General features: G+C 26.0%; 5 protein-coding genes across 7 annotated transcripts; 1 reads left to right on the top strand and 4 right to left on the bottom strand.

Annotated features, from left to right (window-relative positions):
- Nucleotides 1-1,523: 1,523 nt before the first annotated feature.
- HtrA2 (HTRA2-related serine protease) lies at nucleotides 1,524-4,016 on the bottom strand. Its single transcript, XM_003695931.4, has 7 exons — nucleotides 3,607-4,016; nucleotides 3,415-3,538; nucleotides 3,233-3,319; nucleotides 2,962-3,156; nucleotides 2,718-2,868; nucleotides 2,471-2,639; nucleotides 1,524-2,399 (listed from the first exon to the last, which is right to left on the bottom strand). Exons 1-7 carry the CDS (start codon nucleotides 3,990-3,992, stop codon nucleotides 2,237-2,239), a joined length of 1,275 nt encoding a protein of 424 aa, XP_003695979.1. The 5' UTR covers nucleotides 3,993-4,016; the 3' UTR covers nucleotides 1,524-2,236.
- Nucleotides 4,017-4,821: 805 nt separating this feature from the next.
- On the bottom strand, nucleotides 4,822-7,102 carry LOC105736192 (rRNA N(6)-adenosine-methyltransferase ZCCHC4). Its single transcript, XM_012489821.3, is given in 5 exon segments — nucleotides 4,822-5,126; nucleotides 5,129-5,347; nucleotides 5,419-6,118; nucleotides 6,211-6,764; nucleotides 6,842-7,102. Coding segments are annotated over 5 exon segments (1,650 nt in total). The 5' UTR covers nucleotides 6,891-7,102; the 3' UTR covers nucleotides 4,822-4,998.
- Nucleotides 7,103-7,594: 492 nt separating this feature from the next.
- Nucleotides 7,595-15,265, bottom strand: sp3 (phosphatidylinositide phosphatase spermathreecae). Of its 2 annotated transcripts, XM_012489819.3 has the most exons (13): nucleotides 15,022-15,265; nucleotides 14,173-14,549; nucleotides 13,833-14,096; nucleotides 13,605-13,759; nucleotides 13,341-13,513; nucleotides 13,087-13,279; nucleotides 12,689-13,016; nucleotides 12,493-12,563; nucleotides 11,966-12,190; nucleotides 11,380-11,601; nucleotides 10,970-11,283; nucleotides 10,688-10,897; nucleotides 7,595-10,573 (listed from the first exon to the last, which is right to left on the bottom strand). In XM_012489819.3, exons 1-13 carry the CDS (start codon nucleotides 15,116-15,118, stop codon nucleotides 9,621-9,623), a joined length of 3,582 nt encoding a protein of 1,193 aa, XP_012345273.2. In that variant the 5' UTR covers nucleotides 15,119-15,265; the 3' UTR covers nucleotides 7,595-9,620. The 2 variants fall into 2 exon arrangements, with proteins under 2 accessions (XP_012345273.2, XP_012345274.2); XM_012489820.3 differs by lacking the exon at nucleotides 11,966-12,190.
- Nucleotides 15,266-15,543: 278 nt separating this feature from the next.
- Nucleotides 15,544-17,272, bottom strand: Ublcp1 (Ubiquitin-like domain-containing C-terminal domain phosphatase 1). The gene is made up of 2 exons (XM_003695929.4): nucleotides 16,936-17,272; nucleotides 15,544-16,783 (listed from the first exon to the last, which is right to left on the bottom strand). Exons 1-2 carry the CDS (start codon nucleotides 17,261-17,263, stop codon nucleotides 15,885-15,887), a joined length of 1,227 nt encoding a protein of 408 aa, XP_003695977.3. The 5' UTR covers nucleotides 17,264-17,272; the 3' UTR covers nucleotides 15,544-15,884.
- A 1,018-nt stretch (nucleotides 17,273-18,290) lies between these two features.
- Csl4 (exosome component 1 Csl4) lies at nucleotides 18,291-20,061 on the top strand. Of its 2 annotated transcripts, XM_012489452.3 has the most exons (5): nucleotides 18,291-18,823; nucleotides 18,894-19,009; nucleotides 19,089-19,337; nucleotides 19,430-19,511; nucleotides 19,572-20,061. In XM_012489452.3, exons 1-5 carry the CDS (start codon nucleotides 18,787-18,789, stop codon nucleotides 19,679-19,681), a joined length of 594 nt encoding a protein of 197 aa, XP_012344906.1. In that variant the 5' UTR covers nucleotides 18,291-18,786; the 3' UTR covers nucleotides 19,682-20,061. The 2 variants fall into 2 exon arrangements, with proteins under 2 accessions (XP_012344906.1, XP_086774039.1); XM_086917913.1 differs by having other exon boundaries at nucleotides 18,390-18,823; nucleotides 19,430-20,061.
- The last annotated feature ends 5,297 nt before the right edge of the window (nucleotides 20,062-25,358 follow it).

A 25,358-nucleotide genomic window follows, 5' to 3' on the forward strand; every position in this document is an offset into this window, starting at 1 on the left:
TGCGCATCTTTTTGATCTGTTTTTTAAGTTTGGAAACTAGATGGCGTTGTGTAGTTATTTATGGAAAGGTTGGCAAGAATTGATTGTTCTCGATAAGATGAAATATAAGTAAATGGTTTTTCGTGATTTCAACGAAAATTTTTGCGTTTGTTAATTAATCGCAAAATTTCAATCTTATGTTAAATATTTAAGTTAAGTATTTCTCATTAGTCTTGTTTTCTAGTTTGGAGATAGATAAAAATAATTTAGAAGTTATTGTTTTTTTTATAATTCTTCTGATATTTTCGACATACGCAATATCTTTGTAAGATTTTAACTTAATTGTAGAAATTTCAATTTTATCTTAGATTCTTAGATGATATTTTTTATTAATCTATTTTTAAATTTGGAGATAAATGGCGCAGCATAGTTATGAGTGTGTAGTTATTTATGGAAAAGTTGGCCAGAAATTGATAGTTTTATTATCTTTTTTAAATGCTACATTTATTAATATTGCTTTCGTATATTAAAAATTTTAATTTGCTTATTCCAATCTAACTTCCAACCAGTTGCTTACTTCACAAATTATTTCTTCTTTCAATTTCCTATTTCCTTCTTCAAATTCCTTGATATAGCCCATCAACAAAAAATGATGGAATATGTCTCTCAGGATTTTTATATTCAAGGTTCAAGATATGATGTTCAAGATATCTCTTAAAATTTCTCGTTGTTGGTCAATATACAAAGTTAGCGTGTAACTACGTAGGCGATGGTGGACGTTCTAAAGCTTGAAGATATCAGGTCTCGATCGCCTTGGCTGTTTGTTCTTTAGCTACCGAGAATTGCCAAGCACGCACGTAGGAAGTAACAAGATTCTTTCGTAGGCGAGCTTCGCTTGGCAAAGCGTGGATAATCAATGGAATAGATATCTACCCGAAAAATTCAAAGTATGAAGAGAAAAGAAGATAAATGAAGAAAAAAAATTGAAATAAAAACAATATACATGGTTTTGAGGATTAATATCCCGAATTTTGGAATTAATATGTAATATTAAAAATTAATATTTTTATTTTTGAATAATAAAGAGTATTAACGAAAATAAAAAATAAATGTATAAAAAATTAAAAATTTAATTTTGAAATATAAGATAAACTTCCAAAATTATAAAAATTTATAAAAAGTTGGAAAAAATCATATATATATACATATGTATGGAATTTAAGAAACAAAGATATAAGATAAATGAAATGTTTAAATATTTTTTATATATATTTTATATTATATATTTTACATATTTTTTAATTTTTTCATTTGTTTGAAAACTTGAAATTGATTTGAAAATTTATTAATGAATATAAAAGTATAGAAATCAATGAACATACGTATCTTAGTTTGAAATAAATCATCATATTATCTTTCATAAATCTTATAGTTAATTAAAAATAATCTTAATATAATAATTGGATAATTTTTTAAGGTGCATTCATACAATTAAAAAATTTTACTATAACTATAAAAATATTAAATTATTGAAAAATTAAATCTATTAGAAGAAATATATCTTTCAATTTATTTTAAATCAAATCATTGATATTCTTTGTACAATTGTATCATAAAATTTTAATAAAAAAATGATATTAGCATTCTATTTTTTATAAACGAAAATTAAATTTAAATCTTTTACATTGTAACTGTTATAATATATGAATTATTACGTAGTGCAAACGTAGTTTAGAATTCCAAGATGCCGCAGTCAGTGTAGCGTTTTCGGAAAAAATGTTGGAAGCCACTCGGACCACGCCTACGCTCTCAGAGATCCGGTCACATATTTGCGGAGATCGCCACATGTCGTAAACAACATAAACATAATGCAGTCATGCCACACCCAATACATACATAATATATATATATATATATATATATATATATATATATATAGAAGAAAGTTCCTTATCCCACAAACGTCTCGACATCAGTTTTAGTAATAATTAAATAAAATGGATAATGGAATGAACGAAAAAAAAAAAAATACGATCGAAAATATCGATGACCGAAATAAATTTTTCTAGATGATTCTCTTTTTATTAATATTTGAAATATAACGCAATGTTTTGTGTAGCATTATTGCGTTATATAATTAAAAAAATTAAAATAAAAATACCAATTGTACATAAAATATTAATGATAAATTTAGAAAGGACAGATGTTTAAATTGTAATTTCAATGTCGAAATATCGAATTTTATTAGAAATGTGACTTAAATTTCTTCTGGTTCAATTCGTAGATGTAATACTTCTAGACCTCTGATCACAGTCATTCTTAAGATTTTTGCTGCTTCTATGGCTTTGTAAATACTAGCGGATGATACTACTGGTTCATCATTGACTTGCGTTATGATATCGCCAGCTTGTAAACCTCCTCTGAAATTTTTCCATAAAAATATAATTTTTATTTAATTATCATTGATATAACTGATAATTAGGAAACATACAAATGTGCTGGCGATCCTACGATCACTTTATAAACAAGAACACCGTATCTTATGTTATGTGGAATTCCTTTTAATTTTTTTTGCAATTCGTAAAAAAGATCCGGTGTAAGCGTCAGCATTGTGATTCCGATATATTGAGTTTTTGTTTTTTCCATTGCGAATTGTGTACCTAATATATTTATATATTGATATTATTTTATTTTACAATGGTGTATTAAATATTTCTTATTTTATTTAAATGCTATACCTTTGTTTTTTCTGCGTAATTCTGCTTTTCTTAAAAAATCTTTAGCATAATCTATAGGTATAGCAAAAGAAATACCACTTGTCACTTTCATTGCATTTATACCAATTGCTTCTGCATCCAAATTAACTAATGGACCACCTGAATTTCCAAACTAAAAAATGATAGTATATAATAAAATATTTTAATATAAATTTTTATATTAAAAGTTTAATATAAATTAAGATAATAATAGTGAGATACTAACAGTGATTGCAGCATCTGTTTGAATATAAGCCATCTGTTTATTAAGAAGACCAAGTTCTTGGCTATGCCTATTTACACTACTTATTACACCACTTGTTATTGTGTTACTTAAAGCTAACGGAGATCCAATAGCAACCACAAATTCTCCAGGTCTAAGATTTGAAGAAGAACCAAGCTTCATTACTGGTAAATTTGTCTATAAAAAAAATTAATAATAATAATTTAAAAATATAAAAATAATTATATAAAATAATATAAAAAAATATATGAACCTTGTTAATTCGTACAGTTGCAAGGTCACTATGCACGTCAATGTCCTCCACAGTTCCAGTATAAACACTTCCATCATAAAGACGTACCTGTGAAATAGATTGTATAAAAACTTCTGAAAAAATATGTTTAATATTAATTTCTGTAATATAAGAATATTTATATAAAATACCACCAACATTACCTTGACAGTTGTATGGGGTTTAGCAGTAACAACATGAGCATTTGTCAATATTAAACCATCTGATTCTACAATGAAACCAGATCCATTGCTTATATTGAATGGTTTACCTGTTTGAAAATCAAATCTATTTTCTCATTAATAATTATTGTTAATTACAATTATTTAATTATCTTTATAAGTATAAATATTTACCTTCTGTTATTTTGAATCTCTATATACACTACTGCAGGTGCTGACTTTTCTACCACATCGGCTATAAAATTATATTTATTTCTATTACCTCCATCCCAAGAAACTGGTTTAGCATATATTGTGAACATAGATTTTATCAAGTTGCTAAATCGGTTTTGACAATCGTCTTTCCATTTATACAAAACATAACCAAAACCAGAAAAGAAAATGGTATAAAACAAGACATTTCTAACTGTTTTTTCAGAAGTTCGAAATTTTTTATCTTGTTGATGTGAACATTTATATTGCGAAAAACGATTCACACATGAAACTGTTAAGAATTGTTTATACTGGAAGTGATTTCTTTTTAAAACGGTCCAAGATGTACGGGTCAAGGGGGCAGCCATTTTTCGACTCCCAATAAGAGTGTCAGTTGTATTTTCAAATCCCGCGAAAATCGATTTATACATGAAAATTTATGAAACATAATTTATTAAAATTATTAAAGAAATTATTAAGAAATTATTAAAACTTTATAAGAAAATTATGATAAATATAAGATATAAGATAGATTTAATATTTAATCAGATATCGGAATCATTTTTAATAAATATAAATTTTATAAAACAAGTTATATAAATTTTATAAAGAAAGAGAGTAAATATAAAACAATTATGAGAAATGGACAGAGATAAAATGAAAATTCGAAAATCAGCGCCATTTCCAGAATGTCGCAAAAATAAAAAAACGAAATAGAGTAGAAAGTGAAAAAAAGAGGATAGAGATATAGAATAAGAATTTATTGTTAGCGCTATCATTGAATGCCACTTCAATTAATTTTTTGGACATTAAAAATATCTTTTTTAAAATACTCAAGAGATAACATTGATTCTCAATTCTTTGAAAAAATATCTTTGATACACAAGAGATGGTAATAATAGTCAATTCTTATTCTATTTTTTCTCTTACTATATGCGCTTCTTATTTATATATATTTTATCTATATTTTATCAACAGTCTAAAAATGATTATAATTTCTGAATTTTTATTTTATTTCTGTCTTTCTTTTATTATTTATTCTTATTTATTTATTTATTCTCCTTGTCTATACGTGCTTATGACGATATATATAAGGTATAGAATGAGAATACATACTTTTATCATTTCTTTCACAAAAAAAATATAGTTATAATATTATGTATAATATAAGAGAACGGTTTTTTTTCAATTATTACATTTATTTTGAAATTTTATTTATGTGAAATTTATTTCTTTAGTTAATTTTCAAAATCATACAAGAAATTTTGAATTTCTTTTATTGAAGTACATATATTTTACATCAATAAGAGATCTTATTTACAATATAATTATACAGAAACGATTTATAATATATCTTTGTTTATAATAATTATATTACGTTTCCTGTTTTTTTACTTTTTTTTTGGAATTTACTATTCCATTTGATTGATTATGTAACTTCACTTTTTTACTTATTTTCAAGAGTTTAGGTTTTTTCAAAGTTTTCAGTTTGAGTTCTGTTATTTTTTCTTTTTTTTTTTTATTTCCAATTTGTTCGATGTTTTTTTAATATTTTTTGTTATCGATGTTTTTTTTTCATTTTCAAATTCTCGTGGATCATCTATCTTTTTTTTTTTTATATTGTTAATCATTATTTTTTCATCAATAATTTTGCGTTTTTTAATTTTTTTTGTTTTCTCTGTTTGAATTTCTTCATTTATGTTACATTCTTTTTCGGTATGACCTATAAATAATAACATAAAATTTTATTATATTCGTTATATTATTTTCATTAAAAAAATAAAAATTACATACCAATTTCGTTACATTTAAAACATTTTCCAGTAACTTTAGGTTTTCGGCCGCACAAATGTTTTGCCACAATACATCTTTTGCAAGTTTCACAATGTTTCCAGTAAGGTTTCACACATCGTTTGCATATATCACAGTGTTTATATGTAAGACCATTTTTCGAGGTACACTCTTGACATTTTTTACAATGCTTATTCTCTTTACCAACCCATTTTTGACATTTTTTACAATATCTATAGCCATTCGATTTTGGAAGTTCAACTAAATTTAATGGTATATTTGTAAAAATTCTAATAGGTGATGGCAATTTAGTACCATTGGAATCATTTAAAAATAATGGGTGATTATCATAAGCTACTTTGTAATCAGTCATGTTCAAATCTTTTAAACCTCCTGATATACCAGGAGGATTACTCTTTTGTTTCATTATAGATTCCATAAAATATGGAAATATAAACATAATTTTTAAACAATCACTTTCATTTTCTATATTATTCCATTTCTTATGAAATTCAGAAATTTTTTTTATGGTCCAAGATATTGGTTCCACTCGACTACCAAATGGTGGATCACAGATTAAATAGGTATGCTTTCCTTTATTTTGCATAAGAAAATCTTTAAACACATGAATGGCACTTTCATTAAAAAAATGATTATTCAATAGATTATACCAACAATAATTTAATGGTCCAAAAAAATTATGCTATAAATTAGAAAACACAAATATGCATTATATTCATACAATTTACTTTAGTATAAATTTATTTGATTTAATGAATTTTTATATAAACTTACAAATCTTCCATCAAAATCTAATAAGAGTGAAGATATTGTATCTTCATAATTTTCTAAAATATATTCATGAATCTTTGGAGTACCTATACAAAGAATTTGTGTTGCTCCTAATTTCACAAGTATATTCACTATATCTTCCGTTGTTTGCTTTGTAAAGAAATATTGAGCTTCCTGTTTAGAATTTTCTATAGGTTTTAAAATTTCTGTTGGATGTTTCATCTCATAATCTGTAAGATTTTCTTTTATGTCATGATTTTTATGTTTGTTCATCACATCTTTCTCAATTTTGGATATCAATTGCTCACAAGTGTGACAATAGCATCTATTGTCTGGAGTTACAGACATTATATCATTAAAATGTACATATAATGATCTATGACGATAACGAGACATAAATTGTTTCTTCTGTTGTTCCCATTTAGCTGCTTGTTGTTTTGTCAATTTTTCTCCCTCTTTCAAATAAAATTTGCATGTTTTTCTCTCGCGACAGGCAGAGCATACATAAAACTTTTCTAATTTGCCATTTTCATATGTGCCAAATAATAATGTTGGTCCTATATAAATAAAAATATCATTGTTAATTATTTTAAACTATCTTTCCACGATACAAAATTTTGATATGAAATATTACCATGTGGACATTGAGGATGTTTATTTAAATCGGACCAAAAACATTCCATGTTTAATAATCAATGAAAGCAAAATTAACAAATAGTTTAAAAATAATTATTTATATTAATATTTATTACAAACGAAAACTTAAGCATACTTTTAAGAATATTTTATTTACTATATAATTAAATACTTATTCGTAAAACTTGTCATCTTATGCGAAACATTCACTCATGCAAAAACAAAACATACCACGTGGTTTGCATAGCGATACGAACTTAATCGATTTTCAACGCGATTCGAGTGCTACTTGCGATTATCGAAACTACTTTAAACATTTTACTTCTCTTAATAAGTTTTCAATTTAAATAAATTTTATCGGAAATGATAATGTAGAAGGAATTGTTTTTTAATCGATTAATTTTAATAATTAGATTAAAGATTCTTTTGAAGTGATTAATGGCTTAATATCCAATATTGATTTAAATTGATTTAAATATAGAAATATGTAATATATAAAGTTTGAAAGAAAAATATTTGATTTTACGAAAATCATTTTATTCAAAAAAGAGCAAAATATTAGGTATGTATATTAGATATTCTATATAATTTTAAAATTTGATTAATAAATGATTTTCAATTTTAATTAATATTAAAGAATTATTATATAATAGAGAATATAGACAGAATTATAATTTAATAAATTATGAAAAAAAATATTTTTCTCATATAGTATTTTATTAATAATGTTTAAAAAATATAAAGCCATTAATTAAATTTATTTGTATTTTATTATAACTTTTTTTTTCTACAATCGCTATGTTATTTACTGTATCACATGTATGTATAATATTTTATATATATATATATATATGTTTTCAAAAACATAACTGTAATATAATGTGTATATATATATATATGTATATATTACATATATAAGGCAATTTAAGCCTCTACAGGCTATAAACATTTTCGTGCGTTGTTTCGTCATGATTGTTTGTAATGTTTTATTGTAAAAATACAGATAATACATTATGTTACAATATTTTGTAACATAATGTTCAATTTGGACCATAGATATACATACGAAAAAGAGAACAAAAAAATAAATACTTCATTCTTCGGTAATTTTTATAATACTGTATCAATAAATAAATATCTGAGATTGTTAAAATTATTTTAAAAATAAGATATCTAGATATATCAAGAATGAATATATGAGCATAATATTTATGAATCGAATTTCTCTAGAGCTAATGAAAACAATTGTCATTTGTGTTTATTTTAAAGCATCTCTAAATGATCTACAGAATCGACATTTTATTTTCATTTTCTTACTTTTTTTTATTTTTTTATTTTAATTGTTTTTAGGTGTGTTTATTCTGTTAGATAATATATTATCACAGACTATCCATTTGCAATTAGGAAAAACATTTACTAGAAAATTTGTTTATCTTGCAATATTTCTACTGACATATCAGTGCAACTATGAATTTACGAAATATTAATACTTACTATAATTAAATTAAATTATTCATATATACAAAGTATTAGCCATCTAAAGTTATAACTTGAATTGTTTGGTCTAAATCGTATATATAATATTAAATAACAACGTATATTTTTTTTCTCATAATCTATATAATTATTTTTTTATAATTCGTTAAGTATACAAGTAATACTGCAACTGTGCAAGTGTATGAATATTGTGATTGTTCTTTTTTTTTTTATAATTCTATAAGGAAAATAACGTAACATCACGAACAAAATATTTTTTTCTTTCCTATTCTTCATTTTGTTTCTTAATTATTCTAAAAATGTAATTAAGATATTACGGCTGAATGTATATATTTTACATATTTAATAATTCATTCATTACACATATATTTTTAGAGAGAATATTTTCTTTGCCAATCCATCTTCTTGCTATACTTTCGTTTTTTAACCAATAACATTATTCATTAGACTAAAAACTTTTTAATGAATTCTTTATATATACATAATTGACTACAAAGCTTCTTCATTCAGCTTGCTGCATAAACTATGAATGTTTACAAGTGTTTACAAATATCATGCGTATATGTAAATCTTGAAATTTACAAAAAAAAGATTATAAAATATATTACAAATAAATAAAATCATAAAAAATAGAAAAATATGATTATGCAGCAAGCATTAGAGCTCCAAAGAATACTGAATTAAATTTCATTTATATAAGCAGTATGTTCTTTTTTTCTTTTCTTTTTTTTTTTTTTTTTTTTTGATAAATTTACAATTCCACATTTCTAAAATCTAAATGCAATGCTAGGATTTGGTTTGAAAAATTCATAAAAAGGCTATCGCCATGAAAATTTTGTATAAATATGCCGAAAGCATTTTGTGAATAGATAATCAGTTCGTATAGGCTTCAAGAGCTCATTGCTCTTTTTCGATGTAGAGTAATAGAAAATTTATAAGACACACACAAATGGACTTGCTGCAGATTAAATATTGACCACATTGTACTTTAGGAAGTAATTTTTTTTCGTGAAAGAATATATAGAAAGGATCTTATCGATTAATCATTTTTTATCTTTTGTTTTCCTTTTTTTTTTTTTGCACAAAATTTTTGTTAGCAAGATGGCAGTAATTGAAATTTAAAAAATAATTATACATATCATACATGAGATTCGTGCATTGAGATATTTGACGTAAATTCTAAATTATAAAATATTAAAAATAACAAAAACAGCTATGCAAAAATGTATCTAAATTGTTTATCCGTTACTATATTCAGACTTTATACTATTCTTGAAAAGTTATAAAGCTATTAATTTAGATTGACACGAACCCCATCTTTCCTGTAATTTTCGACGCTGTTCTACATGATGATCTGAAAGATTTCTTGACAATCCTACATGTCCTGTCTTTAATTTTCTAGGATCTAAATTTGCTCCTAAAGTTTGCACACCTTTCGCAAATTTTGAAAAAGGTGATAAGATATCTTTGGCAGTAGATGCCACAGGACTCGCAACATTTGTTATGTTAGTTTTTATTGATTTCAAAGCAGATTCACTCTGAGAAGATGTAATATTTAGACTTAAATCTTGCTCAGATGTGGATCTTTTTTTATCTAATAATCTATTTTCCGTCTGCAATTTATTTCCATTTGTATCACTAAGTGTCAGCTTGCTGTCAACTTCTCCGGTCGAATGACTAATATTTTTGGACAAATTCAACGTTGATGGCGGAAGAATCCTTTCCTTATCCTCTGTCACATTTTGTATAGTTATTTCTGGTGTCTTTTGAGGAGATGCACTTACAGTACTGGTTCCAGAACCAGTCTGCGGCACATTTAAAACTTCTTTATCAGAAATTTGTTCAGATAATTTATTAGGTCGTATTGACAAATTTTGATTTTCATTGTTTTCATCAGATTCCATAACATCAGCGTTTTTAACACCCATTATAATACCAATAGATGGAGTATAAGCTTCCATCAAATTCTTATCATGACTGAAATTCTCTGGCTTTTCTAAAGGAACAGCAGATATACCAATGTTTTCATCATCACTACTACTACTGCTATTACGTCTCCCTTGCACATTACCGAAAATATCTCTGCCTCCAAGAGTGAAAATAGGTTTAGAAGATGCTTCAGATTTTCTGCCTATGCTTTTCGCTATATCAATTGGTTTTCTAGCGCTAAAGCTATGACTTAATTTATTTAATTTGCTAAATTGCTCAGACATGTTATTTAAAGCTTTCGTTCCTGCAACGATAAAATAGTTTGAAAGTTATTGATGTAAATTTTATAAATATGTGCACATTATCAAAATTCTTATATTTATTATCAAAGAAATAAATTTCTTTACAAGAAACATACCTGCGCTTTTAAGAGCTAATAACTGTGTTTCTGAGACATTTCTAGTTAGTTCTGGAAATGACGAGATATCCAGTAGACCCGTGGTTCCTTTACTATTCACTAATTTACTCTTTCGTCTATCTAATGTGACATTCATTGCTATAGGAATCTTTGGTAAACTGCTTATATCCATTGCTACAGAGATAGCTTCGCAGATTGATTTTAAAGATTCTGAAATATTATAAATTAATAAACATAGTATAATTGAAATTATACATTAAAGCATAATAAATCGTGTCTTACCTATACTTTCTTCTTCGGTCTTTATAACAACAGCCATATTATTAAAAAATCGTAAATTTGTACTCCGAAACATGTGAAAATAACCGTATTCATTCGCCATTTTATAATTTATTCTAATGCAATGGAAATGTTTATTTTTAAAAAGCGAAACTGAGCTTTCAGGCTGACCAAATTCAATTAATACAATATCTTCGAGTGGTACTCTTTGGTAATTTGTGACTTTGTCTATTTGATCATCATAATCAGCTACATAATAACTATCGCGTGTTAATATTAGAATGGTGTCCATTTCTGTCTCTGTTAAGTCACCAGTCCTATTAAAATAAATTATAAAAAAAATAATAATAATATTAAAAATAAATTTAAATATTATAAATTTAAAAAAATAAAAAAATGAATGTCTAACATACACAGGATCAGCATCTATAAGACCCCAACTGCCTAAAATAACTTCTGGATCGGGTATAAGTAATTTCTTGCAATCTTCTATTAGTAATTTCACGTGAATTGCTGTAGCGGCATTGTCTTCTTCTTCGGTACGCTCTTGGAATACCTCTTCATTTACAACATTCCCTAACATCATATCGATCGTGGCTTGTCTATAGACATCCTTGAAGCGATTTAAATAGTATCTGAAAATATACAGGTCTCCTAACTGTTTCCGTCAAGGCTATAATTAAAAATAAAATAAAAAAAAATATGAAATAAAAAAAAATGACGATAAAAAATATTGTCTTGAAGGAGTCAGGATAGTTTTCTTCAGAGTAGACTTTCATTAATATTTGTTGAGATTAAATTGAAAATCAAGCAATTATCATGCAAACAAAAACGAGCAAAAAATGCAATATCAAACTGATTATAATATGTGGCGTCATAGTTTTAATATAATTGTCATCGTTCGTTGTTTGGATAAAGCAATAATTGGTTTGAAGTTTTAATATACATTTTATTTATTTGTTCGATTGAAAAAAATTCAACCCAAAGCTGAGAACGAACCTTGCCAAATCATACATAGCACTGGCATAAAGAAAGTCAGAATAGGTGGCAAGTTGAAGCTCTATATTTGGTGGTTTCGCGGGTATTAACTCAAGACAACAATTATCAAGGATGTCTAAATAGTGCGACCAATCGGTATTCAGTTGATTAACATCGATGGGATTTCCTAGCAAAGTATCTATTGCCGCTTGACGTATATCATCCATAAAGTGTTGCTGAAAATATCTATTGAAAAATGAAAGGATAGTGTCAAGGATCTATGTATGTATAATATATGATAGTATTTAATTAATGATTATAGCTCAAAGAAAAAAAAAATTAAATGTTATTGATATCTAATGATTATACGAATAATATAATGATTTATTCTTTTTAAGAGAATTACAACACCTAATAAATTATATATTTGCGAAATATTTTGAACAATAAAAAATAATCGTAAAATGATATATTGTGTAGGATATGTGAATGAATAAGGTGTTCTACTATAATGCGAATCGTGTGTTATAATTGTGATCCAATTATACCTGTTCGCAGAATTTACGCCATCTTTCATTAACCCGGTAAATTTTCTTTCCCCTGTTCTTGTATAATCTCCCTATAAGTAATAAAAAAAACTACAATCATAGAAATTTTACAATATTTCGATTGGTCTTTTGTTTCTAATTAATAATTAATTAATTAGACATTAAAAAATTATGTATTTCTATCATAGGTACGAACCTTCAGAGCATTTGTACCGGCATACTGTTTACTGATAATGTCGCCGTTATTTGCCCAAAGCAATTGAAATGTTTGTCTGATATTCGTCGGTAACGTTCCGTCTGGTGGTATTAATCCTAGCTTTGAAAATTGCATTTCCATAACAGCTTTACCCAAAGCAGTTTGCACCACGTTTGTTCTATCTAAACAATCTATGCAATTCACCCGAAACACTCCCTTCTGCATGCAAATTGTGCCTTGTTTATCGCGCCAACAATACCCCATGTCGGTCAATACTGTAGCCAATTCACTGACCAGAATAGATACATTTTCAAAATGCATTCCTCGACTGTGTTAGGTACAAAAAAACATTTAGCGATAATTCCAGATACTCCATTAGTTCCTTTACAATTGCTTACCAATATTCGTGAAAATCGAATGTTGTATAAGTTATATCAGGATTATTGTAATTTAATACATGGTTACTATAAGCTTCCCAAATTATTTTCTCTTTGCCTGTTTGCTCTACAAGATTCACAATACAAACTGGACCATACAAACCAAGCTCTTCTGTAAAATGTTTTTCAAATGCAAGCTGTGTTTCTGCTTCATCTAAAGAATTGAAAATTATAAATTATTGAAATATAAATAAAATATTTATTTTTTTAATTACCTCTGTCTATATGAGGTGGAGGTTTATATTTATAACCAGGCTGAGACCAATATACTGGTACACTGCCTCGTACTTGAACAAAAGATACTTGATGATCATGATACCAAACTAATTGCTCTGTTTCTACATAGTTTGCACATTTGCCCTCATCATCGACACCGCGTCGTTTATATCTTTATCATGATAAAAAAATAATTTTTTTTTAATAAATTAAAATATTATATTAAAATAATATATGGAATAATAAAAAAGAAATATTATTACCTTGTTCCTGCACGAAATCTACTTCTTCTTGATATAATTGCTAAATTAAAAATTTCATGATGAGGTTGTTCATCAATGCCCATTTCTACTTTGCATTTTTCTATTTGTACGTATCCTTGAATAACTGGTAATATCCACCAAGTTGCTTTGTCTGTCTACAAAAATTAAATATTTTTTTAAATAAATATCTAATAAAAGTAAATTTAAATTTAAAAAAAAAAAACTAACTTTCAAATTAATTATATCTTGCAACATATGTTTATTCCAAAAAAATCTATCATCCACTTTTTGCCAAAGTTGTTTATTTTTTTCTTCTTCATTATGTTGTGATTCTGTGGCACAAAGTCTTTGCAGACTGTTTGTGATATCTCCAGTTTGACAGAAATAAAAGGAATCAGTTTCAGTGAAAATTTTATTTAATTCTTCTAAAATTCTTTTTTCAAATCTTTCCTTATCTTTAACAATGCTTCTTTTACTCACTGTAGATTTCACCTATAGATATTTTTATCAGTATATAAATTTTTATATAATTAAAATTTTTATTTCTAATTAAATAAAGATAATTTACCTGAGATGTTGCAAGTGCAGCTGCTTGTTGAGTAGTATTTTTTATAGTGTTTGTAGCACTTTTAATAGTTCCCCATGTTTTGGCAAATGTTGCTTTTTGCGGCACATCAAATAAGCCACCTTGACTTTTTTTCTTTGGCAAATTCTGATGCTTTTTGCATGGCAAAAGTCCAATATCATTATTTTCACTGCCAAAATGCAAAAATGCAATTGATTTAATTTTATATATAATGTGACCTCCATATAATTCTCCAGCTGGTAAAACTTCCTTAATTAACATTAAACGAGGTTCTAATACACATGGTTGTTCTATTTTCCCAACAATTCCATATAATATTCCAAGACATTCTAAATCTTTTGGAGAGGCCCATTCCCAATCTACAAAAAAATGTAAGTAAATTGTAAGTATAAAAATATAATAAAATTTTATCAAAATATTAATATAAAAAAATTTTAATCCAATATAACTTTGTGTTCTATTTAATTGTATTACTTAGACCACATGTCACATCTTTACATAATTCATAAACTGTAGCTATTGCAAAATCATGTGCAAACATCCATTTAAGATATATTCATATTTTCTATTATGTTAATAAAGATAATTTAATTATGATTTAATTTAAAATTTTTTATTTATTTATTTATTATGAATACTGTTACAAAATTGAAAATTTGTAAGTTAAAATTATATGAGTAATTAAGATTATATGAAATTTTTTTGATTATATTATAAAATTTGAAAAATTGAAAATGTTTTAAAAAAGAACAATGAAACGAAAATCACAATGTGTATCGTATTTGACATGAATGCATATACACTTCTGTCAAATTAGAACTGTGTACCCACCCGATTTAGCGGAAAACTCTCCCGTGTACTTGTCACACCATAGACTATGTCTTTCTTTTACGAAAATAAAATGCGTATCGGTACGGAACAATTCCATGCTTCCGTCTTTTCCACTGTATGATGGTTTTTACGCAGCATGTGGAACGTCAATTCTCCGAAAGTCCGCCTATGATAGGCACTTCGCCATCTTGCTCGTATATAAGACTGACAACGGGTTCGTATAATATACAATATACATAATACTACATTACATTTTAGAGTGACAAAAAATAGATGGCGATGATAAAGGATTAATAATATATAATATATCTTAAAATTTTTAAACAACAAAAATTAATGATTCAAACTTATTTTAAAATTTAAATTTGTTATATTATAATTTATAATTAATAGCATTAAAGTGATTTCGTATTTTTCAAATACACTTTATAAATTTTATAAAATATTAATACTTTATTTAAATTTTTTGTAACATTTTTATATCATAATACAAAAAAAAAGAAAAAAATAATAAGCATATCATTATTTGAAATACACAAGATTTATTTATGTAATCAATGATTACATTTTATATATGTCTCACAATAACTGATAAGTACATTATAAATACAAAGAAGCGTGTGAAAATATGCGCATAACGATTAAACGTTATTATTATTAATATCGTCGTATATAGTTCATGGAAGAATATTTAAAAGATGTCCTTTCTATACAAGTATTTTTCTTCCGAATAAATTTAAATAATTGCCGATAAATTCACAAAATTCGATAAATTTACTTAAAATGTATCCTCTTGAGTAATAAAAAAAATTCATAAAATTTAACGAACATTTAACATTCTCAAAAACAAAAAAAAAAAATATTTACTCGTTCCTTCCTTCATTTTCTTCCATATTTCTTTTTTCTTCTTTGGTTTTGTCAATTATATATTCTTGCCATTTCCTATGATTGAGAGTCTGAAAGTCATCCACTTTTGCTATCAGTGTTAAATATTGAGATAATTTTAACAATTCCCTGTCTTTTCTTCTAGTGATATATGCATGCCTGAATGGTTTTATCTTTAATCCTGATTGTGGATTCATAATAAAGTTTCTTCTATTATCATCAAACATTATTGTGTTTTTTGCAGAAAACTGCTTATATTTCCCCCAAATAACAGCAAGTGGTTTTGCTGTAATAGTACCATACTTTGATGTTTGAACATTAATCATAAAATTTGCATCAAGATGACATGCTATCTTATAATAAGGATTATTTGAAACTCCAAGCACTTTCATCTTTTTATTGATCCATTCCATATTAGTTGCTGACCAAATTACTATATCATAATTTTGATAAGCCATAATTAAAAAATAATGAAGGAAGGGACGCATTAATTCCCCACCACCACCTTGCAGAACCATTGCTGAATTGTGATCAAAAATGGTGTAATCTATATCGAGCACCAGTAGTTTCTTTCCTTCTCTGAATGGATTTAATTCTACAAACCTGTAGTAGTCGATTCTAAATTGAATTTGAAATAAACACATCTTAACATTCTCTATATCCAACTTTTCCTCTTCAGTCTGAAAGTCATTAATTACATCAGGTAAGTCTTTTGGAGCATGACATACTTTAGCAATATCCTCTTCGCGAGATCCCATCAGCCTTATTTTGAACCCAGATTTCATGCCCAAGTTCCTTAAGATTTCCTCATCTTGAGATGTTTTATTTGGTAAACAGACACTTGATGGACTTTTAAATGGTTTCAAACATGTGAAATCTAATAGAACAGAAGGATAGTTTGAAATCGAAATAGAAATCATTTGAGTGAATTTTATTTTAATATTAACAATGTATCATTATAATATTAACATATGATTATATGGGGAAAAATAAAAGGAGAAAAGGTCATGAAACAGTTCAAAACATAACCTTTGGTTCGAAGGTTTAAAAGTTTTTGATGTTTTGGAAGAATGCCAGTTTCCTTGTGTATTCGTATTTTCAAACCGCGAACGGTATCGTCCAGATTCACATCCGGAATTTCGATTTTTTTTCTGCCCCATACTATTATGATCTTTCCTACATTTTCCATTTTTTCGAATATAATGACGCGACACCAAACGATGTGTAAGTACTGCGAAGTACTTACTCGATACAATTCTCTTAGATATATATGTATATAAAGACCATCGTAGAATACACTACATACATTATAAGTACCTTTGTGTCGATACCATATCGTGAAGTTTATTCTCCACATAGATGGCGTTTCAATAGCATAATATAGCAACATTTATGATTAATTTGTTGTCCTGTCGATAAATATCTTTTAAAAACTTTACGAAATTAATATAATGTATTAAAAAATAAGTACATTTATACTTATTAATTGAATATATATTTATATGATTATAATGGAAACTATTTATTACAGAATTTTGAAGATTTAAAAAATAATTTAAGATTTAAAAAATCTTTAAATGCTGAATATAGAATTAAATTTAAATATAAATTTGAAATTAAATGAATAATGGCATAAATTAAATTAAAAATCGTTAAAATTGAAAAATCGTAAAATTATCAAATATGAATATAAAAAAATTATATTATAAAATAAACAATAAATGTTAATGCATTAAATATTCATGATCATTAAACTTTTAATATATTTAAAAAATAATTCAATAAAAATAATTTCCAATTCAACAAAGTGTATGCGAATATCTTTTTGTAGATAACTAACATAACATAAGCGATACAAAATAAACTTAATTAAGTGCATTTTTTGTCCCATATCTTAAGAACATTAAAATCCTTTTAAGATTTTACTATTATTCTCACATTATTAATTCACAATAAAAAATTGCAACATTAGTAATTCGATAGTAGTTAGTAACTGAACAATTAATTACATGTTTTAGAAATGTTTTACAATTGAAAGAATAGATTCGATAAATTAATCTTTGATAATTCAATTATTTTTAATACTCTCAAAGAATGCTTAAAAATTCTTTTCTATTCCCTTTACAATCGAGCCAAATTTTCATTTATTTAAATATTACCACTTATTAACTAGCGTATTATCAAAAACAATTATATCATATATCTTTATACATCACATTTCACATGTTAAAAAAATATATATATAAAATCGAGAATGTAATATAAATATTTTTTAAATTAAAGATTGAGATACATCATAGTTTTCTGAAAAAGAAATCATTAAAGTATATTCAATTAACATTTTATATTATTACATGCCATAAATAAATTTAGATAAGGAAAATAGAAAAAAATAGATATAAAATAAGAATTGACAATTAGTACCATCTTTTGATTGTTTCTAGAAATATATTTTTGATATTAAGAGATATTAAGATATCGATAAGATTATGTACTCTATTGTTTCGATTGAATTTTGCCGATAACTGGAAATGTTTATTTTCATTAAAAATGTATAAATAATTTTAATATTCTCAAAATAATTAATTACTTTTTAATTTTTATGATTTATAAATTCATAATTAATTAAATTTATTAATTTTATGTGTAATTTATTATTTTTATTTTCTTTATATTATTATATTTTGATTTCTTTGAATTTTTTATTTTTTTGCAATATTTGTTAATTTAATATACAATTTAATATAATTTATTGTATTTTTTTAAAATACAATAAACTTGTACCTTGTCTATAACCTCTAAATTCTTGACGTGCAATTATTCATTGCCTTAATGACAATTTATATATAAAACGTAAATTTTTTTTAATTATAAAAGAATATGGACAAAAATAAAGATATTATTGTATGTGTACCAGGTAATTATATTTTTAAAATAAAAAAAAAAGTAAACAGAATAATTAAAAAAAAAATCATATTTTTTTGTAGGACAAAGGTTATGTATTTCTGACAAAGTTAATATTGCTGGACCAGGAACTTATGAACAACAAGGCTATATTTATTCGAAATTAGCTGGTTTAGTAAAATTAGTAGAAAAAGAAAATGTAAGAGAAAAGAAATAAATGAAATATACTATTTAACATTACTAATATTATGTATGTGAATTAAATATTATATTTTTAGACTCGAACTATTGAAGTTCATGGAATAACAGAACAAAGTATTGTTCCTGCACCTGGTGATATTGTAACAGCTATGGTTACTATTGTTAATCAGAGATTTTGCAAATGTAGTATAAAATGCATAGGTGATATCGTATTGACAAGACCTTATAGAGGTATTTTAAGGAAAGAAGATGTACGAGCAATAGATAAAGATAATATTCAAATGTACAAGTGCTTCAGACCTGGAGATATTATTCTTGCTAGAGTTGTATCCTTGACTTTTATTATAAAAAAATATGTTGTTAAAATATTGGTAAAAATATAAATTTTGAATTATATAATTTCCTATGCATTCATTAGATGCCAATGACAGAAGGACATACTTATCAATTAAGTACAGCAGAAAATGAACTAGGTGTAGTGATTGCACATAGTGAAGAAGGTAAATTATTAAAAATAATATTATTTTTTTTATTAATAATTAATAATTTTTATGTTACAGGTGTAGCTATGATACCCATTAATTGGACACAAATGCAATGCCCTAAAACATTACGAAAAGAGTTCAGAAAAGTAGCAAAAGTAATTCCAGAGCATGTTATTGCAGATTAATAATTTGATATTAATATTTTTTTTAAGTTTATTCATTTGAAAAAAAGACAAAATAAAATATCAATTATAGTATATATATGTATATTTTCTATATATGCATATATTTTTTTCACAATTTAATTCATTTTATTCATAATTTAATTTAATCATTACATTTATATTTTAATAAATTGTTAGACGCATAAATAAAGAATAAAAATTTAGAAGTTGCTAAATTATTAGGATTATTATATTTAAAAAATGTGAAACGGTTTTTTCATCTACTAAAAAATTTTGATAATATAATTTATATACAATATATACAATTTATTTGGAAATATGTAGATATAAAATTATGAATATTATAAATTTAATAAAATTATATCAAATTTGTTGGTAAATTGTTCATTATGTACTTAATTTTTTTTAGGAATAAATAATTAAAAATTAAAGTAAAAACATTTAAGAAAAGCGATTTTAATAATCTAAAGATAGTTTCTTAAATATTAGTTTTCTAAATAATCTTCAATATGTTATTTATTATCAAAAAATATAATAAAAATATAAAACTAACAGCATAAATGTATAACAAATTGTTATAGTAAGTTATAGTTATATATATATATTAATATATTAGAGTAATAATTTAAAAAAAGAATTAGTTTATATTTAGTTAATATTAATTAGATTTATATAATATTAAATAATAAATAATATATAATAAAATTTAAATAATTTCATAATTTTTAATTACATTTTTATTTTTGTTTTATTTGTAAAAATATCTCTTTTTGAAGAAGAAAGCAAAAGTGGATCAAATTAATAAGTAATTTTTTTTATAAATATTTTATAATATTTTTTCTTATAAATTTTATAAATATTTTTATAAATATATTATATTGTGAAAAATTGTGATTAGATTTATTTTGATTTGACAAATGATGAAAAATATGAGTTTGAAAATATAAATTAAAAAAATTGTTAATCTAATATCATTAGATTTCTATAATGAAATTTTACAAAGATGTGATAATTATATAAAAATATGAGAAGAAAACATTATTATAATTAATTTGATATAAAAATTATTTAAATTGGAAGAAAAATTATCTAAAACATAAGATTAAATATTTAAAATTGATCAAATCTAAAGAATATAATATAAGGCAAAAATCAACATAAAATATATTTAAATTAAACAATATATAACAATTAAACAATTAAAGTACGATATATAATATAATATATATTTAAATTTTTATATGGTAATGTGAATAGAGAAATTTATAATCAATCGGAAATTATTAAAATCTAGCGGCGAAACGAATCAGTGCGCATCATAGCGCGCATCATAGTGCGCATCATAGCGCGCATCATAGTGCGCATTATAGTGCGCATGACGTCAGTTTACAGTTGAAAATTGTGACAAGAGGACGGATCATCGCAAATTCGGATTACGCAGTAAGTTATTTTACTTTTATTATTACCAAATTTATCAATTATTGCTAATTTAGTTTTTTAAATAATCCATTCAGTGTAGTGAGAATGAAATTAATTAGTCTTTTGTGTTTCTTTGTGTCTTTTCCTTTGATTCATATACCTGTTGCGTCATTAGTAGCGTGGTATCGAAATATTTCGAGACAGAATTTGAAATGATCGTATATTGGTTTTTTTAAATCTAATTTTAATTATATAGGCTTATTTTACGTTCTTAATTTTTATTTCTTATCATTTTAGTCGTATTAAAATAAAAGAAATTTTTTACGGTTCGTTGCAAATTCATTTCATGAAATCGAATTATTCAAGTGATACATATTTTTCCGAATATATATATTGTATGTAACGTCTTGTGCATATGTTTCCTTTTTTGATCTATCGTTTATATTTTGCTCAAGGCTAGAAATATTCTTTATGTTTATATTTGTCGTTTCCAAAAAATTGGAATCCGTATTCAAGCATGCTTGTCGAATTACCGATTGTATTCCCTCTCCATTTTGTTATTCGATGCGCGAAGTCGAATCGCGCAATAAAATGACATTGTTCGTTGATTTGTCGTGACAATTAGACGTTTGAAATTTTTTCGAGACGTGTGTTCTATTTAGTGCATAATATTTTAATAATATTTTTTGTGTAGTTATTTTTTTATCATTTGTGCGTTTTTATTTAATCAATATATTTTTATTCAATATTTTATTATTAAAATTGATAATTGTTTGACAGCTAAATCATTTTGAATTTTTTATTTATTATATAATTCGAGTGTTGAATTTAATAAGATAGCTTATGTGAATTTTTACTTGATTTGATTGTTGTAACATGTTAACGTAATCTAATTTCATATATTTTATTCATTTATTTAGAAGTTTTAATTTTTTTTCTGCACAGGTTTAATTGGTATCGTCATAATAGCTCTTAAAAGGCGGGAAAAATTCCAATATGGACGCCATATCTTTCTTGATGACGTGGTATTTTATATTTCGTATTTTATATTTCGTATGTATAAATTTTTATTCTATTTTATTGAATTATTAGTGATTGTTGTTAAAAGTAAAAGTATTTTCAGAACAAATGCTCGATAGGAAGAAGAAGAAAAATATTAAAATAATATTGTTTCTTCTTCTATCTCTCTCCACCCCTCTACTAATTTAATGTTAATTTCAGAAAATATTTGTGACCGCGCGCAATGCGGTTAATAGAATCAGTGTTTGTTTCGTCATAGTATTTTAAATATTTTTTAGAGCACAATAGCTTGAATTAAGTTTAATTATAATAGTTATACGCGAAATTAGAATCAGTGCTTGTTTGCCGATTACAAAATGTGTTATTAGTCTCTTATTTTTATTTTTTTATTTTAAATATTCATTTTTGGTACAGAGTAAAGTCAGTGCTTCTCTCAAGAGACGTGATCATCCATCACGCGAAGAGGTATCTTTTTTCTATCTAAATTCTCTAAATAGAAGTTAATTAGAATTTCAATACATATCATATATTGTAAATTTAAATAGTTAATAGTTTCATATTTCAATTTTTTCAACTAATTAGAACTATGTTTTAAATTACGATATTTTATCATAGATTTCTCCTATCTGATGACAACCTTATTCTCGATGATTTCTGGGCCACAACAAGAAAAGTGAAGGCGTTCGTCGCATCATATGGTGAGTCGCATGCTTTTTGATTCCTCCGGTCACTCAACCATGTCGTAGGATGAAAGATCCGAATCGACACGAGTGACTGGTTGTATACGTAGAATTTTACACGAGCACAATGACCACGGGTATTTATTTATAATACTCGTGAGTAGTAACAATTATTTCTTTTGTGTTTTATTAGTTCAGGCTAGGGTTTTCTTGTGCTTCGCGTTTTTGATTAATAAAAATATTCAGTAATTTTCTAATGCCAAAACATATAATATTGTATTATATTGTATGTAGTATAATACAATAATAAGTTTGAATTTCTATAATTCAAAATTCTTCAAAGCAATATTTGATTAAGTTATTTGATCAATTTGATTATTGTATTTTTTATAATAATATCATATAATATAATAACTTCAATATGACTCACAACACTTGTAGATAGTAAAATTTAATTTTCTCCGTCCAAGTATGAATTAAATTTTGTGCAAGAAGACGTTTCGCGACAGGCAGATTTTAGATTCAGAGCAATAAATTTTGAATGTTATTCTTGTGACTTTGAAAATATGTTCTGATGAAAGAATCGTCTGAGGGTATTTCTATTAATATTTATTAATGTATTAAATTACAATGAATTCTTTTTTAAATTTCCTCTTTAAATTCAATATTAAAAATTTAATATACTAAAATTTGAATAACAAATTCAATTAATAAAATAAAATATAAAATAGAGTTACAAATAATTTGAAATATAATACAAAGATAAAAAATATTAGCCCGTTAGATATATTAATATCTTTTTAGCTCAGGATTTTCAGGTTTAACCCTTTCCATGTCCACTGTCAGGAACTCACTCACGTGCCCAGGTGCTACTTGAGTGAGGGAGAGGCAATGGATATGATGACTTTAGTTCATAAGCTAATACAAATTTTTTAGCGACTGACGATGCGTTAGTGTATCGTGCACGACGTACTTTCCACATTGTGTGTGTATGGTTAGGCTGTGGAATTGCGTCGTTTCATTTATCATATTATTTCATTCACTGTTCAATCACAATTTACAATCATATACGCAATTAAATATTGCGAATAACTTAATAAATAATTATTAAGCAAGATTATTAATCTTTAATTAAAAATTACAATAATGGTACAATTTAAATTCAGAACAATGATACCATTTAGTTTTTTAGTAACTAAATCTTTTAGAAAACATTACACATTCATAAATGTTCACAATTAAAATGTAGATACACGCATTTTTGTCGCGTTTTTTTCACGCAATGGTCACTAGCCATCGTCAATCGATTTCAGGAAAATGGTACGTAAAGTTAGAGTGTGCGAGTAGCGTGCCAAGCTCGGGTGTCGGAGGCGTCCCGGGACGTTTTCCCTAGTGTAGGCTTTTGCGCCCGAGTATTATGTGTGAGAATCGTGGAATGAGTGTGTTGGTATGCCTGTTTTGCCATTTTATTAAATATAGGGTTAGGTAGGATAGGTAGTATACTTCTGGTATGTCTGTTAATTATAAGTAGGTAGGGCCGGGCAGGTTGTCACAGTCTCTGATCGGGTAGGCGCGTTTTCGCGTGACAACCTGTTTCAGGGAATAAAATTTGAGAAATCGAGGGCGAAGCTGAGACAAATGGACGACAGTGCTATTCGTCTCTGGCTTTGTTCATCGATTTTTCGAATTTCGCGGTCGCGGTCGCGAGGTTGATTTCGAAACGAACGTTGCGCTCGAGATTCTGCGCATGTGCGGACAATGGTCAGTAATGACTATTGGTCGTCCATGTGCACTTAGTTTCCGCGATTTAGTCCCTTTTTCTTTTTCTTTTTTTCTTTGATTTACGATCAGTGAATCTCGAGCCTAGATTTAAGTTTCAGCGGGCATTGCGCCCGAAGAAAGAAGACCGAAGAGGCCCGACAAACTGTCACGAAGAGGGCTGCAACGAATGGCCTCTCATTTTTTGGATCTTGCCTGGGTCCAAAGAATGGGAAGTCATTGTTACTACTTTGTCATTGTGCTCGTTTTAGTAATACGTAGTATATGTTGTTGTATCGTCTGGCCAATTTGCATGCTGGCCCATCGTTCATCCAGTCATCATGGGCAAATCGCGGTTTTGCATTAGTGTTGCGATTGATTGATAACGGGTTGAATTAGCGTTTGCTATAGTGTTGCGTTAAAAAAATATCGCGGTTGCTTTTAATTATTTTTATTATGATTGTTAGTCTATTTTTTATTGTTTTTTTTTTATATAAATTTAAATTTATAAATAATATAATGCAGCGATTTATAATATCGTGATATTTAAAATAGCTTTTTAGATTTACAGAATAATAATAAGTTTTGTATTAAATTCATTTGAAGAATTAGTGTTGCGTTCAAAAATGATCGCGTTTCTTATAGTAGCGTTGCGTTTATAAATTGCCCATTTCTTCCATTTGGACTGTGGAAGTACCTTCCAGCTCCTGAATCATCCATTGCAGCCAAAAAGACTGCAGGAAGGATGATTGTACGACGGCAGTCTCTGACTATGACTGCTATCTTCCGCTATTAGTGTT

Source organism: Apis florea, unplaced genomic scaffold, assembly GCF_048593485.1.
Source record: "Apis florea isolate Af1SG1 unplaced genomic scaffold, ASM4859348v1 contig_2272_pilon, whole genome shotgun sequence".
NCBI classification, from domain to species: domain Eukaryota; kingdom Metazoa; phylum Arthropoda; class Insecta; order Hymenoptera; family Apidae; genus Apis; species Apis florea.